The following is a 14,697-nucleotide window of genomic DNA, read 5'->3' on the forward strand; positions in this document are numbered from 1 at the left end:
AAAAAAGGGTGGGGCCTAAATCGCCCCGCCCTAACATCCCCCCGAAGAACAAACATTTTCTAGATCCGCCCTTGCATGTGTAGCGGCGTGTGTTAGTGTGTGTTAGTGTCTGTGGAAAAAACAATTTTCTCAGAAAGGGTTCATCCGAATGACCTGAAATTTGGTATACTGACATTATTTGACAAAAAAATGCATGAGTATCATGCACGGGTTAACTTGACCTACTAAATTCTTAGTGTGTGTGGGAAAAACCCCTCAAAAAGGGCTGAAATTTGGTATACTGACATTATTGACAAGTTGAGGGGTCAAACTCATTTTCGTGAGGTAATTTTACCTCATGAACACACATGTGTACAGTGTCGGATCCAGGGGGGTGCGATCGGGGCAATCGCCCCCCCCCCCAGCAGGGGTTTGCTGCCGACGGCTGCACAGTATGTGCAGGTCCGTTTGGCAGGGACAGTGTGCTGCTGTGTTTTAAACACAATCAGAGCAGCCGGGCAGCACACTGTCCCTGCCTGTCACTGCCGAGCGGACCTGCACATACTGTGCAGCCCCCGGCAGCCCTCAGAAGTCGAAAAGAGGGTGGGGCCTAAATTGCCCCGCCCTAACATCCCCCCGAAAAACAAACATTTTCTAGATCCGCCCCTGCATGTGTAGCGGCGTGTGTTAGTGTGTGTTAGTGTCTGTGGAAAAAACAATTTTCTCAGAAAGGGTTCATCCGAATGACCTGAAATTTGGTATACTGACATTATTTGACAAAAAAAATGCATGAGTATCATGCACGGGTTAACTTGACCTACTAAATTCTTAGTGTGTGTGGGAAAAACCCCTCAAAAAGGGCTGAAATTTGGTATACTGACATTATTGACAAGTTGAGGGGTCAAACTCATTTTCGTGAGGTAATTTTACCTCATGAACACACATGTGTACAGTGTCGGATCCAGGGGGGTGCGATCGGGGCAATCGCCCCCCCCCCCAGCAGGGTTTGCTGCCGACGGCTGCACAGTATGTGCAGGTCCGTTTGGCAGGGACAGTGTGCTGCTGTGTTTTAAACACAATCAGAGCAGCCGGGCAGCACACTGTCCCTGCCTGTCACTGCCGAGCGGACCTGCACATACTGTGCAGCCCCCGGCAGCCTCAGAAGTCGAAAAGAGGGTGGAGCCTAAATCGCCCCACCCTAACATCCCCCCGAAAAAACAAACATTTTCTAGATCCGCCCCTGCATGTGTAGCGGCGTGTGTTAGTGTGTGTTAGTGTCTGTGGAAAAAACAATTTTCTCAGAAAGGGTTCATCCGAATGACCTGAAATTTGGTATACTGACATTATTTGACAAAAAAATGCATGAGTATCATGCACGGGTTAACTTGACCTACTAAATTCTAGTGTGTGTGGGAAAACCCCTCAAAAAGGGCTGAAATTTGGTATACTGACATTATTGACAAGTTGAGGGGTCAAACTCCATTTTCGTGAGGTAATTTTACCTCATGAACACACATGTGTACAGTGTCGGATCCAGGGGGGTGCGATCTGGGGCAATCGCCCCCCCCCCAGCAGGGGTTTGCTGCCGACGGCTGCACAGTATGTGCAGGTCCGTTTGGCAGGGACAGTGTGCTGCTGTGTTTTAAACACAATCAGAGCAGCCGGGCAGCACACTGTCCCTGCCTGTCACTGCCGAGCGGACCTGCACATACTGTGCAGCCCCCGGCAGCCTCAGAAGTCGAAAAGAGGGTGGGGCCTAAATCGCCCCGCCCTAACATCCCCCCGAAAAACAAACATTTTCTAGATCCGCCCCTGCATGTGTAGCGGCGTGTGTTAGTGTCTGTGGAAAAAACAATTTTCTCAGAAAGGGTTCATCCGAATGACCTGAAATTTGGTATACTGACATTATTTGACAAAAAAATGCATGAGTATCATGCACGGGTTAACTTGACCTACTAAATTCTTAGTGTGTGTGGGAAAAACCCCTCAAAAAGGGCTGAAATTTGGTATACTGACATTATTGACAAGTTGAGGGGTCAAACTCATTTTCGTGAGGTAATTTTACCTCATGAACACACATGTGTACAGTGTCGGATCCAGGGGGGTGCGATCGGGGCAATCGCCCCCCCCCCAGCAGGGGTTTGCTGCCGACGGCTGCACAGTATGTGCAGGTCCGTTTGGCAGGGACAGTGTGCTGCTGTGTTTTAAACACAATCAGAGCAGCCGGGCAGCACACTGTCCCTGCCTGTCACTGCCGAGCGGACCTGCACATACTGTGCAGCCCCCGGCAGCCTCAGAAGTCGAAAAGAGGGTGGGGCCTAAATTGCCCGCCCTAACATCCCCCCGAAAAACAAACATTTTCTAGATCCGCCCCTGCATGTGTAGCGGCGTGTGTTAGTGTGTGTTAGTGTCTGTGGAAAAAACAATTTTCTCAGAAAGGGTTCATCCGAATGACCTGAAATTTGGTATACTGACATTATTTGACAAAAAAATGCATGAGTATCATGCACGGGTTAACTTGACCTACTAAATTCTTAGTGTGTGTGGGAAAAACCCCTCAAAAAGGGCTGAAATTTGGTATACTGACATTATTGACAAGTTGAGGGGTCAAACTCATTTTCGTGAGGTAATTTTACCTCATGAACACACATGTGTACAGTGTCGGATCCAGGGGGGTGCGATCGGGGCAATCGCCCCCCCCCCAGCAGGGGTTTGCTGCCGACGGCTGCACAGTATGTGCAGGTCCGTTTGGCAGGGACAGTGTGCTGCTGTGTTTTAAACACAATCAGAGCAGCCGGGCAGCACACTGTCCCTGCCTGTCACTGCCGAGCGGACCTGCACATACTGTGCAGCCCCCGGCAGCCTCAGAAGTCGAAAAGAGGGTGGAGCCTAAATCGCCCCACCCTAACATCCCCCCGAAAAACAAACATTTTCTAGATCCGCCCCTGCATGTGTAGCGGCGTGTGTTAGTGTGTGTTAGTGTCTGTGGAAAAAACAATTTTCTCAGAAAGGGTTCATCCGAATGACCTGAAATTTGGTATACTGACATTATTTGACAAAAAAATGCATGAGTATCATGCACGGGTTAACTTGACCTACTAAATTCTTAGTGTGTGTGGGAAAAACCCCTCAAAAAGGGCTGAAATTTGGTATACTGACATTATTGACAAGTTGAGGGGTCAAACTCATTTTCGTGAGGTAATTTTACCTCATGAACACACATGTGTACAGTGTCGGATCCAGGGGGGTGCGATCGGGGCAATCGCCCCCCCCCCAGCAGGGGTTTGCTGCCGACGGCTGCACAGTATGTGCAGGTCCGTTTGGCAGGGACAGTGTGCTGCTGTGTTTTAAACACAATCAGAGCAGCCGGGCAGCACACTGTCCCTGCCTGTCACTGCCGAGCGGACCTGCACATACTGTGCAGCCCCCGGCAGCCTCAGAAGTCGAAAAAAGGGTGGGGCCTAAATCGCCCCGCCCTAACATCCCCCCGAAGAACAAACATTTTCTAGATCCGCCCTTGCATGTGTAGCGGCGTGTGTTAGTGTGTGTGTGTCTGTGGAAAAAACAATTTTCTCAGAAAGGGTTCATCCGAATGACCTGAAATTTGGTATACTGACATTATTTGACAAAAAAATGCATGAGTATCATGCACGGGTTAACTTGACCTACTAAATTCTTAGTGTGTGTGGGAAAAACCCCTCAAAAAGGGCTGAAATTTGGTATACTAAGATGTTTTTAATTTGTTAATTTAATTTGTTAATTGTTAAAAGTGTTTATAAAGATTTAAAATATATATATATATATATATATATATATATATATATATATATATATATATATATATATATTTCTTGAAGGAGAAGTGACAGTTGGGAGTGGTTGGTGGTTGCCGGGGGTGACAGTGGGGAGTGGTTGGTGGTTGAGGCCTGGGCTATGGCCCAAATGCATGACAAGAACCTTTTTAACACCTTAAGTAGCTTGATTTGACTAGAATGCATGAGTATCATGCACGGGTTAACTTGTCTACTATATTTGTCTGTAGATGTTGGATTAAAAACGAATTTCTGCTCTGATACTGAGGAGGATTGTAGTTCCATCTCTCCACACCAGGTGGCTGTCTAAACAAGCTGTATTTCCACCAAATACTATCTCCTCCCTCTGCAGTAGCCGGAAGAAGCTGTGTATCGGTGTTTAGTGAGAGGTTGGCGTGGTTGGTGCACTGGCACCATGCTGGGGTACCTGGCAGCCGCTGCACTATGTCTGGCAGCAGTGCTGCTCATGCGCACGGATCCATGGTCCTTCTCCGATGTCCCGGGGCTGAGCTATTTCTTTGCAGAGAAGTGCAGGCTGAGCCTGAGCGGGGGGAGACTGCTTAGTAAGGAGGAGCTGTCCAGTTACCATGGGGGACCTGGCAGTCCTGGGATATACCTGGCTGTGCTAGGACAGGTATTTGATGTGCAGAAGGGAAGCAAGCACTACGGCCCTGGGGGTTCCTACAGCTTCTTTGCAGGTACTAGTACTTAATGCTGACATTGAGTTATAAACGAGGCAGACAATCGTGTGTCTGTTATATGCCTGTGACGCCCCTTGGCATCGGGCTATTTGTAGAACATAGGGAATCTCTCCTATGAGCCACTGTGTTATATTTAATAATTGAATTTGGTACTGGAGTAAGCAATTAGGTCCGTCTGTCTTGAGAACAGCGCAGAGCCTGAGCTCCTTGCCCATCACTTGTATGTCCTTAGAGAGTGTTAGTATTATATGTGTACCTACCTCACAAACAGTGGAAGCAGATATTAGCCACAAACCTTAATCCTAAAACCTTTGGCTTTCATCAAGAATAGCTACATCAGAACCCCTCAGCCGAGATATTCTCTTTGCAACTTCTACATAAGACGATTTAGTCTCTTGCCCCAATATATTTTTTCTAAAAGTGATTATGGACTGCAATAATGTATTATACAATAGCCTTTTTACATCTAATACCGGTTTATATATCAGTTACATGTTTGATGTTATTACATAACTGCTTTCAAGACAGCACTTAGCAAAACCTCAGACTGGAGCACTAATGTATTTCAGTATATATTAACCATTTATCACTCTACCTCCATATGTAATATCCTGTATTGTGGTTTTTAAAGTAGGTTCTATTATAAAAAAATACTTCCACCTAAAAGTTTGTAGAACTGTCAAAGTACCCACATACATATATACATATATATATATATATATATATATATATATATATATAATTATATTTGAATATTAATTTAAGTATTTTCAGACAATTTTTGTTGTTGACATTTGTACACTCACAAAACAATATAAACTTTATATATTGGGCATGTGCCAAGAGATTGCTTAATAATAATCCAGTAGACACACACACACACACACAATTTTCTTGAAGTATTGGATGGATGCAGTATCGTTTCAATCAAAATCGTCCTTGTGATTGTAAGAAAAGTGCCCTAAACCATTTTCTAATATCAAGTACAATATAGTATTGGAAAGTGTTCTAGTGGATCTAAGCACAATCCATGTAAATTAATTCAACACTGGAACACTCATAAAAGAAACTTAGCTAATATAAAGAAAAATGACAACTATAAATTTAAACTTCTTTTTTAACAGCAAGAGATGCCTCTCGAGCCTACGTGACTGGAGACTTCACAGAAGGAGGTCTTGTGGATAATGTATCTGAACTTTCACCCATGCAGATGCTGCACCTCAAAAACTGGCTTAACTTTTATCATAAGAATTATGCTGTGATTGGTATGTCATCAGTATAGAAGATATTTTATACAATCAGGATAGTTGTTTGAATTAGTAGATTATTTTAAAGAATAAAAAAATATTTAGTGAAACTAAATAATGTGGTTTTTTTTTAGGTAAACTGATAGGACGCTTTTATGATGAAGATGGAAATCCCACCAAAGCTCTTGAAGATGCATTAGCAGTCATTGATATTGGATTAAAGTTACAAGAACAGAGACAGGATGAGAATAAGCAATTCCCACCCTGTAACTCAGAATTTAGCTCTGGTACTAGTAGAGTCTGGTGTTCCAAAAACAGGTAAGCATCAGGGACACTAATGATGTATGGAGTTTCCTTCCCTGTACAGAATTTTATCAGTTTTAAATCAAGTACACAATTAAAAGCAGCTTTGACATGGACACTGCTCAGAGAAAATGACTTTCCTAGTTGCTATATTGTCAATAAAAGTTTAAGAACATTAACATAATATTACAAAGTAATATTTTTTTTAACAAAGTATCCATTTGACATGAGAATGGTTCTTTGTACCGAAGTAGAATAATCTTCAAGAGCCAAATTCATAGAAGTCCGGTTCTGGGGGGGTTTTTTTTGTGCCAAAAATGTACCAGTGAGATTCACAAATGAACAAAAACTTCTCTGTGAACCTGTTTTAAAAGTGGATCAATAAAGTTTGTTTTCAGATTGTGGAAACTTAACTTTATTTTAAGGGAATGTTGATGTTAATATTACTGTTTATAAAACCTCAATTTTATTTAAGCTATATATTTTTTTCTCAACCTGTTTATGACACACCCACTTACTTTTTAAAAAAGTGGGTAGAATATTGTAAGTAAATCCCAATTTAAAAAAAATTATTTCCATGGGCCCCAGCTTTGTTTAACTTGCTCCTGCTTGCAGTGTTGCTAGTGGTCAGCCTGAAAAAGGCAGGCTTGGCCTTAACATGGAGAGTCCTGCAACATCTGCACTGTCTTTACTCCTTATGATAGTCTTTTTCATTAAGACATCTTTGTAGTCTGTCAACAACACATTGCCAGCAGTTGTGGGTTCAGCAATGCTGGAAGAAGCCCTTGGTCACACAAATGCCAGGTAAGTAATTTCTGATATTCCACTCAAAATTGCATTTTCAGTTTTTAGTGGAATTATGCTTATACAGGTTTTGTGTACCCTAGAAAACATCTCTTTTGTTTGGGAATGTTGTGTACTTACAGGGTTTTTCTTTCTAAAAACATAAATCAATGTGGCAGACTATCAGAAGAATGTTGGTATTTATTCCCATTTTTTAAGCTGCTATAATGATTTATGGTTCTGTACTACCATGGCAACCAGTCACATGGCATGTGAGGCAAGGCTTCGGAACTCCTCTCTGAGCTCTGTCTGCAATGCAACATCCTCTTTCTCCACCATCACATTACATGACATGCTGAGAGCTATGAGCCTGTGTCTAGCAGCCACTTTTGTTTGCTAACCTGAGTGTTTTTGAAAATGAGATAATGATTTGTAGAATACCTAAGCAAAATGCATGCTTAAAAGTTAAATAAATTGCTATTTAAAAGAAAAAAAATTGTACATGTGATTGCTGCTTTAACTCATTTTCTTTAAGTGCATTCTATAGGGAAAAAAATAGATAAAATTAGCGATCTTACCCCCAAAAACTTTTCCATAGTTCTTCCAATAGTCTAGAAATGTACTCCAGAAATTAATTATCAAGCTCTTGGGTATAGGGCTACCAAATATGAATGTGCTATTTAAAGATATATCATTTTACTTTTAGCTTCTTAGACAGCCTGTCTTAGGTATTTTATATTCAATATTGTTCAATTATATCTAACAGCTGAGAAGCAGGGGAGATCGGAGGCAGCTCTAACTTACAGCTACATTGGCTTCCTTACCCCCCAGGGAAAATCGCTGATGATATCATAGGATTTACAGTACTCAATGCAGAAGTATAGGCTTCTTTATTGAATTTTGCACTAAGTGAGAAATTCTGGTCAGTCACTAGAACCCAAATCTCTCTGACTGCCCACCCAGGCATGGTTGTGTGTGCTGGAGTCCATGGCAGCGGTATTAATATTACTATACAAAAACAAAACCGTGTAGCAGATAAGAGGACAATTCCCAATTCATTATATATTTAAATATATACAATCAAGGTGGTGAAATAATCAGCAGATATTACTAATTGTCACATTAAGCCTACATTTTCTTTTCTTCTATTGTTTTTTTTACAAGTACAGTGAAGGTAATTTTCCCCACTGTAATAACTCTTGCATGTAGCATCTATAACTATACAACAACCACACAAAATCTTGCTAGGAACACTTGTTTTTTTTTCTCCAACACTGACTAAAAGAAAAAGAAATTATGAAATGCATTGATAAGAGCTTCTCAGAATATTTTTTCTTACAATATATGGAAATGTTATTCCAATATATATATATATATATATATATATATATATATATATATATATATATATATACACATTTGCAAATACACTATAAATGTATCCCCATCCACTAGCTGCCACTGTTGTAACATGCAAAGACCTGTATGTAAAGTCACAGCAGACAATGATTGTGAAAGCTATACCCTAAATTTGTCAGAATTTAAGACAGAGGTCTAAATCATTTCACACAGAAAACTATAAACATCTGTTTTTGAACAACTAAGTAGTATGGAATGATGATCCTGCCCTTATTATTAGTTGGGCTGATGAGGGAGCATCTGGTTAAGAATAGTTTTTACACATGTCGGATTTCTATTGAACCTGTCACAAGTTCTTCTAATTTATAATGCAGGCGTCTGTAGAAATGTATGTAGCGAAGCAGTGTGCTCCATAACTGTCCTATGGACACTTAATTGTATTTACCCTTAAGATTTCAAGCTGTACCAGGCACTTACTTATACCAAGTCCGCTTAAACCTTTTGTTATCCATTTGTTCTTGTGATTGTTGTACACCTTAAAAATTGTACAATGCAATATAAACTATTGGGGCTTTATAAATACTAAATAATACTTGTATGCCCATTCCAAGAAAAATAGTGATAAATAGAAACAGAATAAGTAGATATAGAGGCAGCTGGTAACAATATACATATTACGTGTCCTAACCTTACTATTGTATAAAGATCTTGCTTTTATCAGAAATATTGACATTGTACTATATCTGTTTTGTCTCCTTAGTGGTGGCATAAAAAGGGATTGGATTGGTGTTCCAAGAAAAATGTATCTAGCAGGGTATGATGGATATCGCTGCGTGTGCGTTAGAACAAATGGCCCCCCCTCAGAACAACCAGACTCTACACAACACAATGACAGAGGAGATCTCGATAACCCCTCATTGCATGAATATGAAGACTGCAACCCACTGTTTGACTGGTGCTTACTTAAAGACTAAACAGTGAATTATTTATTTGTAAATAGTTTATTACCTAAGCACTACAGGTTTTACTAGGTTTTTTGGATTATCCTCACTTTTACCTTCCAAAACATGGTCATGACTTACAGATGGATTCTTCACGGAGAAGCTACATGGCCACTAGAACCATTACCCCAGCTAAAGTGATGTGTACCATCAGTAAAGAGTTATACCCACAAATGGCTGTGTCAGATTGTATACACGTGTATTGTGTTCCAGCCCGGCAATAGAATATAAATAATACAAATTGTACAAGTCTAAATATGCAATTTTGGTAGACATCTATGAATAATTTTAAAAGCACCTTTTCTACCAGATATATGCCATGTTTTCATAAAGAAAAAACAAAACCACCAGCTTGCTTAGATCAGACACTATACATTATAGTTTGCCTGTGGAGCAAGCTATCCCGAACCTGGGCTTGTTACAATAAAAAGTTAGTCCAAGACACTATGACATTTTCTTAATATAATAACCGGCTCCAATGGGAAGCTTTAATGACAGTGCATATTACCCTAAGCACTCCGAGATAGTAAGAAATGACTTGCAGGGACTCTGTCCATTGCAAATAACAAGATTAAGTTCAACTGAAAAAATACAAGATTTTGTACAATAAACTTTAATTGAACAAAATGCACATACCCTTCCTCTAACCCTCACTAAAAAAAAAATAAAAAAAAAAGTCTTGATCTACTATAGAACCAACTGAATATACCCAACGTTGCAAGGTCCTTGCCTTTACATTTCCATCTTGCTCAAAATGATTTAAACGGGGAGTCTGATACCTCTTCTATGGCTCAATAAAAAGAAAGGCTATCAGTACTCTTAATTTTCCTTCTGAACAGTTGGCAGCTTTTACAAATCGGATACATTTGAATTGGTGAGATCAAACTATTTCCTAAGCATCTGACTGGCAGGCTACCAATATGAATAATGTATTGGATATATTTTAATGATGTTCAATAGGCTCAGATAATTGTGGGCAGCACGGTGGCTAAGTGGTTAACACTTCTGCCTTACAGCACTGGGGTCATGAGTTCAAATACCTTCCATGGCCTTATCTGTGAGGCGTTTGTATGTTCTCCCCGTGTTTGCGTGGATTTCCTCCTAGTGCTCCAGTTTCCTCCCACACTCTGAAAACATACTAGTAGGTTAATTGGCTGCTAACAGGTGTGTGTTAGGAAATTTAGACTGTAAGCCCCAATGGGGCAGGGACTGATGTGAGCGAGTTCTCTGTACAGCACTGCGGAATTAGTGGCGCTATATAAATGGCGATGATGATGATTAATGCATAAGGTGACTGCTACCATGCAGTTTTGTTTGTCTTGCCCATTCAATCACAATCAGATATACTAAAATAAAAAATATATTTCCTTTTAAATACCAAAATACTTTGCTCAACTTCAGCAACTTTATGAAATCCACACCATGAATTAGCACAAATGGTGCAGTATTGGGGCCAAAAAAAGACCACAGCAACAAACCAGGTACATGTTAGAGATGTTCCGCTTAATATCAATCGCTGTTTGATTTGAAACACTTTACCTATAGGGTGTATTTTAACATCAAATAAGAAATGGGTGTAAAAAAAGCTGACCTATAATTTGGGCTTGGTAACCTTAACAGAAAAAGATTAGTTTCATGACTGTCCTGATTAGTTTTAATTTAATACTGTATTTTCTGCCACAAGTACTGTAAAGAAGAGACCCCTCCTTTAAATATATTTCCTAAATTTACTGCCATTAAATAAGTGATTTGTCTTAATGTGTCAAGAAAATAGCCTTGCTGTAAAAGGTGTTACATATTAATTACGAAGCAGCAATCAGTGCTTTTTATAATACAGAATATGTTGCTAATTTTAGGTTTTATTTTTGTAATAAATGTGGGTTTCCAGTTATTTCTACAGCTATTCTCGTTCATTCACTGAAGCTTCAGTGTGTACAAAAGAAGGGTAGCTGGACAGTGACTCACTAATCAACTAGTAAGTTTAAGAAAGCAGTTCTCTTATTTACACTATCAGGGATAGCTTTTAATGGCCACTAAAAAAATTAGACACTACATAAATTTAAATATCATGAAAAATTAGTATAGCAACTGTTAAAATAAATCTTGCCTTATATAATCCAATTGTAAAAGTTCTCTAACCTTTCCATTCCCCTCCTTTAATAACATTCTGCACAGGTCAGTACATGTGTATGCTGCAAGTAATTAAATTAACGTGGGACTGAGGAATTGTTTAAATCAACAACAAATAATTCCAGATGTCTCAACATCATCTGAAATAAACAAATTTATACACTTCCTAAGCACTCCAAATAAGTGCTGCCTTGTCTATATATAAGGGTCCACCTCACTAACAATCAAATAATAGGACCGTATAAACCATGGCATCTCCATATATATTATTATAACAATAATAAAGAATAAAACCATATGTGTTAATAGAAGTGGAAACACTGATGAAGTTTTCAGTGCTTTCTGAATGTAGATTTAATCTTGCAACGTTGCGGTCCATTCCTTGTTTCTTCAAATGCATATAATAAAAAAAATAATGAAAAACAAGTATTATAGTAAAATATCACTGCACATGTGTGAACTGTCTCCTCTTTACCAACACACACGTGTTAATTTAAGAAATTACACATCCCATCAGATGAGGGAGTGCAATGAAGTCTACCCCACGTGGTGTCTCCTTCCTCAGTGGGCTCTGGATTGAAGGGAAGCTATTTTTATGCTGACATTTCTAAAATGAATTTGTGAGGGCATTTTGCGGATGAGTGATGTGGAGGTTAGTGTGGAGCTTTTTATTTTTTAGTACCGAGTTTACAGGTAATATGTGGCCTTGGAAGTGCAGCAGGTAGCCCCATCCCTGAACAACAATGCTTGCATATCTTATAATCAACTGAAGAAAATAAATAAATACAAATTCAGTGAAGGATCTTCTTTAATTTGAGATCCCGAACATTATTATACTGATTTCTCCATTAATAAAATACAAAACATACAATGAATCCCATCCATGAAGCTTGGATATTTAATTTGTATATCAAATGATTAGGCTTGACATACCTTTTTTCTTATGACACGTTAGTGTTTAAAGAATTACACAACTGTTAAGTTCTATTACACAGAGCACTTTGTATTTTGAGAAGGAGACAAGAAACGATGTGCAATTAGCTGAGAACAACAAATAAGGTAATCCAATCAAGGTAATGGTGCAAAAGTATATAGGCCTTTTAACAGCTGGAAGTAATGATGGTGAAACCTAATTAAATATACATATGGTATTTTCTTAATGATATGGGCATACCAAACGAGGAAAAGTGCTACAAAGATTTAATCATAGGTGTTGGTTATACAGCTTATATTTTAAGGCCACAATTGAATTGGCTTCCTCAAAACTGAACCCTGTTTTACAAAAAAGTTCCTCATCTGTTTTCCACCCAAAGTTAGGGAACATAATACACAATTTTACAGGCGGCGGACATTATTTTAAGACAATGTAAGTGAGAGTAAGTCTAGAAAACTCTTGAGAAGCAAGAGACGACTCTCTCGAAGCGAGTGTGGATTTAACGCCTTGACCTTCTGACCAGACTGTCAAGTCAGATTAACGTTTTATTTTCCCAAACTAGTACACATTTATCACGCATGACTTAAAAAGACAGACCCTTGTTAGTATCTAGCAAAGCCTATACAAGTACAATCAAATTGTTTATACTGGAATATATCATAATGTGGTCCTTTAAGTCCATGCTGAAGTGCAAAAGTCTGCAGCTCAGTTTGGCAGTCAGAATGCGCTGCCTTCCTTCACAAAGCAAGGTATATGCAGCTAAGTGTACTAAGAGACTCCGCCCAGCGTCAACACGTCAAAGCATATGTTGCAAACTCGAACAGGTTTATTTAAGTCGAACTTTATAATGGGAATCTCCCTGGTTGAGCACTTATGACATAGAAGCCGTCCACAATGTCGACTGCAGAAAAAGAGAGAAAGCAAAATATGAATGTGATCGTCATGCATTGCACGCATTAGTATAAACAAGATTGCACCACCATTATGTATTTAGAAAAGTAAGGAAAAACCCTCTGCTCTAGGTATCACTAGTACTAGTAACAGACCCTCAATATTATTATATACTAAAAAATCACCATTATGTAATCAGCACATTAATCAGATCTCCTACTGTTGGAGTGTTTATGCTTACTTTGCCATTGGGAAAATCATGTGTCTTACCAGTGATGTTTTCGGGTTGTAACTCCAAACTTGGCAGCACACTCATAACAATTGGAGCCGTCACACCATGGAGGCTCCTGAGATAACATGTCTGAAAAATTTAGAGCAGTCTGGTGAATTTTTGTTACACAACCAATCTCTACAAACTGGAATTTTAAAAGTGCTAATTATGCTTAGAGTTCATTTCCTTTCCTCTAAATACTACATGGCAGCCATTACAATGGGTGAGTTCCCTATTCAGTTTAAGTAGACAGATTAAAACACCACCTGGATGGTATATAAGGCAGCTCTTCCTCCTCCCCTATGTCTTTGTTTTTCAGGAGAAAGTTTGGGAAGTTACTCAAACATAATTATGGGTGGGATCTGGGATGTCATGGAGTATTTCAAGGAAAAAGAAAAGGTTAATTTGCCCTTTTTCTCTTCAATCCTCCATGGCAGCCAGTACCCAAGCAGTACAGCAGGGAGGACCACAAAAAACAAACCAGCCACATATCCTCAGTTCTCCACTCAGCCAATAAATAAATGCATGATTTAGCAGCATAAGATAAGACATCCAGATGATAATGAGTAGCAATACCAATAGATGTCTAGCTGATTTGCAAAGCTTTGGAAGAAGCCTGAGCCTTATCAAGATGTTACCACTGCTCCTGTTGAGTGACCTCTCCTTTGGCACCTTACGCCCTTCTTTATGCCTCTTGTATGCCTGCAAAATCACCTCTGTGATCTAACTGGAAATGGCTTGTTTAGAAAGGACATACCCTTGCTGAGGTCCTGTAGGAATGACAAATGGTTGTTCTGTGCTCCTGAATTCTTCTGTCTTAGTCAGAAAAAAAAAAATCGAAATTGCTCTCATTAAGTCCAATGAGTGCAGATTTCCTCCTTTTTCATGTTTGGCTTTGGACAAAAGATGGCTGGACAACTTACTAATTAATGTGAAAAGTAGATAATATTTTAGGATTGTCTTTAAGCATCATTTTATTTGCATAGTCATTCAGAAAAGGTTCCTTGCACCACAGTGCTTGTAATTCTCCAACTCTACAAGCAGAAGTAATTGCCATTAAGAACACCAATTTCAGTGTTATCCATCTAAAAAAAAAAAAAAAAAGGACTTCTTCCAGTGGTTCAAAAAGGGTCAGACAACAGTGTTGATAACTAAATTGAGGTCTAAAGAGGCCACAAATGATCTAATCCTTCACTGTTTAGAAGAAGAAAATAATGAAATATTCTGAGGCTAAATTGGCATCTAGGAACACACTCAAAGCAGACAAGTACCATGTACCATGTGTA

General features: G+C 39.4%; 2 protein-coding genes across 2 annotated transcripts in view; one reads left to right on the plus strand and one right to left on the minus strand.

Moving 5' to 3' along the window:
- The first annotated feature begins 4,120 nt into the window (after positions 1 to 4,120).
- CYB5D2 (cytochrome b5 domain containing 2) lies at positions 4,121 to 10,568 on the plus strand. The gene is made up of 4 exons (XM_075194976.1): positions 4,121 to 4,489; positions 5,617 to 5,757; positions 5,874 to 6,057; positions 8,945 to 10,568. The coding sequence occupies exons 1-4, from the start codon at positions 4,207 to 4,209 to the stop codon at positions 9,156 to 9,158; spliced, it is 822 nt and encodes a 273-aa protein (XP_075051077.1). The 5' UTR covers positions 4,121 to 4,206; the 3' UTR covers positions 9,159 to 10,568.
- Positions 10,569 to 12,105: 1,537 nt separating this feature from the next.
- Positions 12,106 to 14,697, minus strand: part of ANKFY1 (ankyrin repeat and FYVE domain containing 1) — a 48,477-nt gene continuing 45,885 nt past the window's right edge. Inside the window, exons 24-25 of the mRNA XM_075194975.1 lie at positions 13,411 to 13,501; positions 12,106 to 13,150 (exon numbers count right to left, since the gene is read on the minus strand). Coding sequence (XP_075051076.1) covers positions 13,018 to 13,150; positions 13,411 to 13,501 — 224 coding nt within the window. The 3' untranslated portion in view covers positions 12,106 to 13,017. The remainder of the gene's footprint in view (positions 13,151 to 13,410; positions 13,502 to 14,697) is intronic.

This window comes from Mixophyes fleayi, chromosome 2, assembly GCF_038048845.1.
Source record: "Mixophyes fleayi isolate aMixFle1 chromosome 2, aMixFle1.hap1, whole genome shotgun sequence".
NCBI classification, from domain to species: Eukaryota; Metazoa; Chordata; class Amphibia; order Anura; family Limnodynastidae; genus Mixophyes; species Mixophyes fleayi.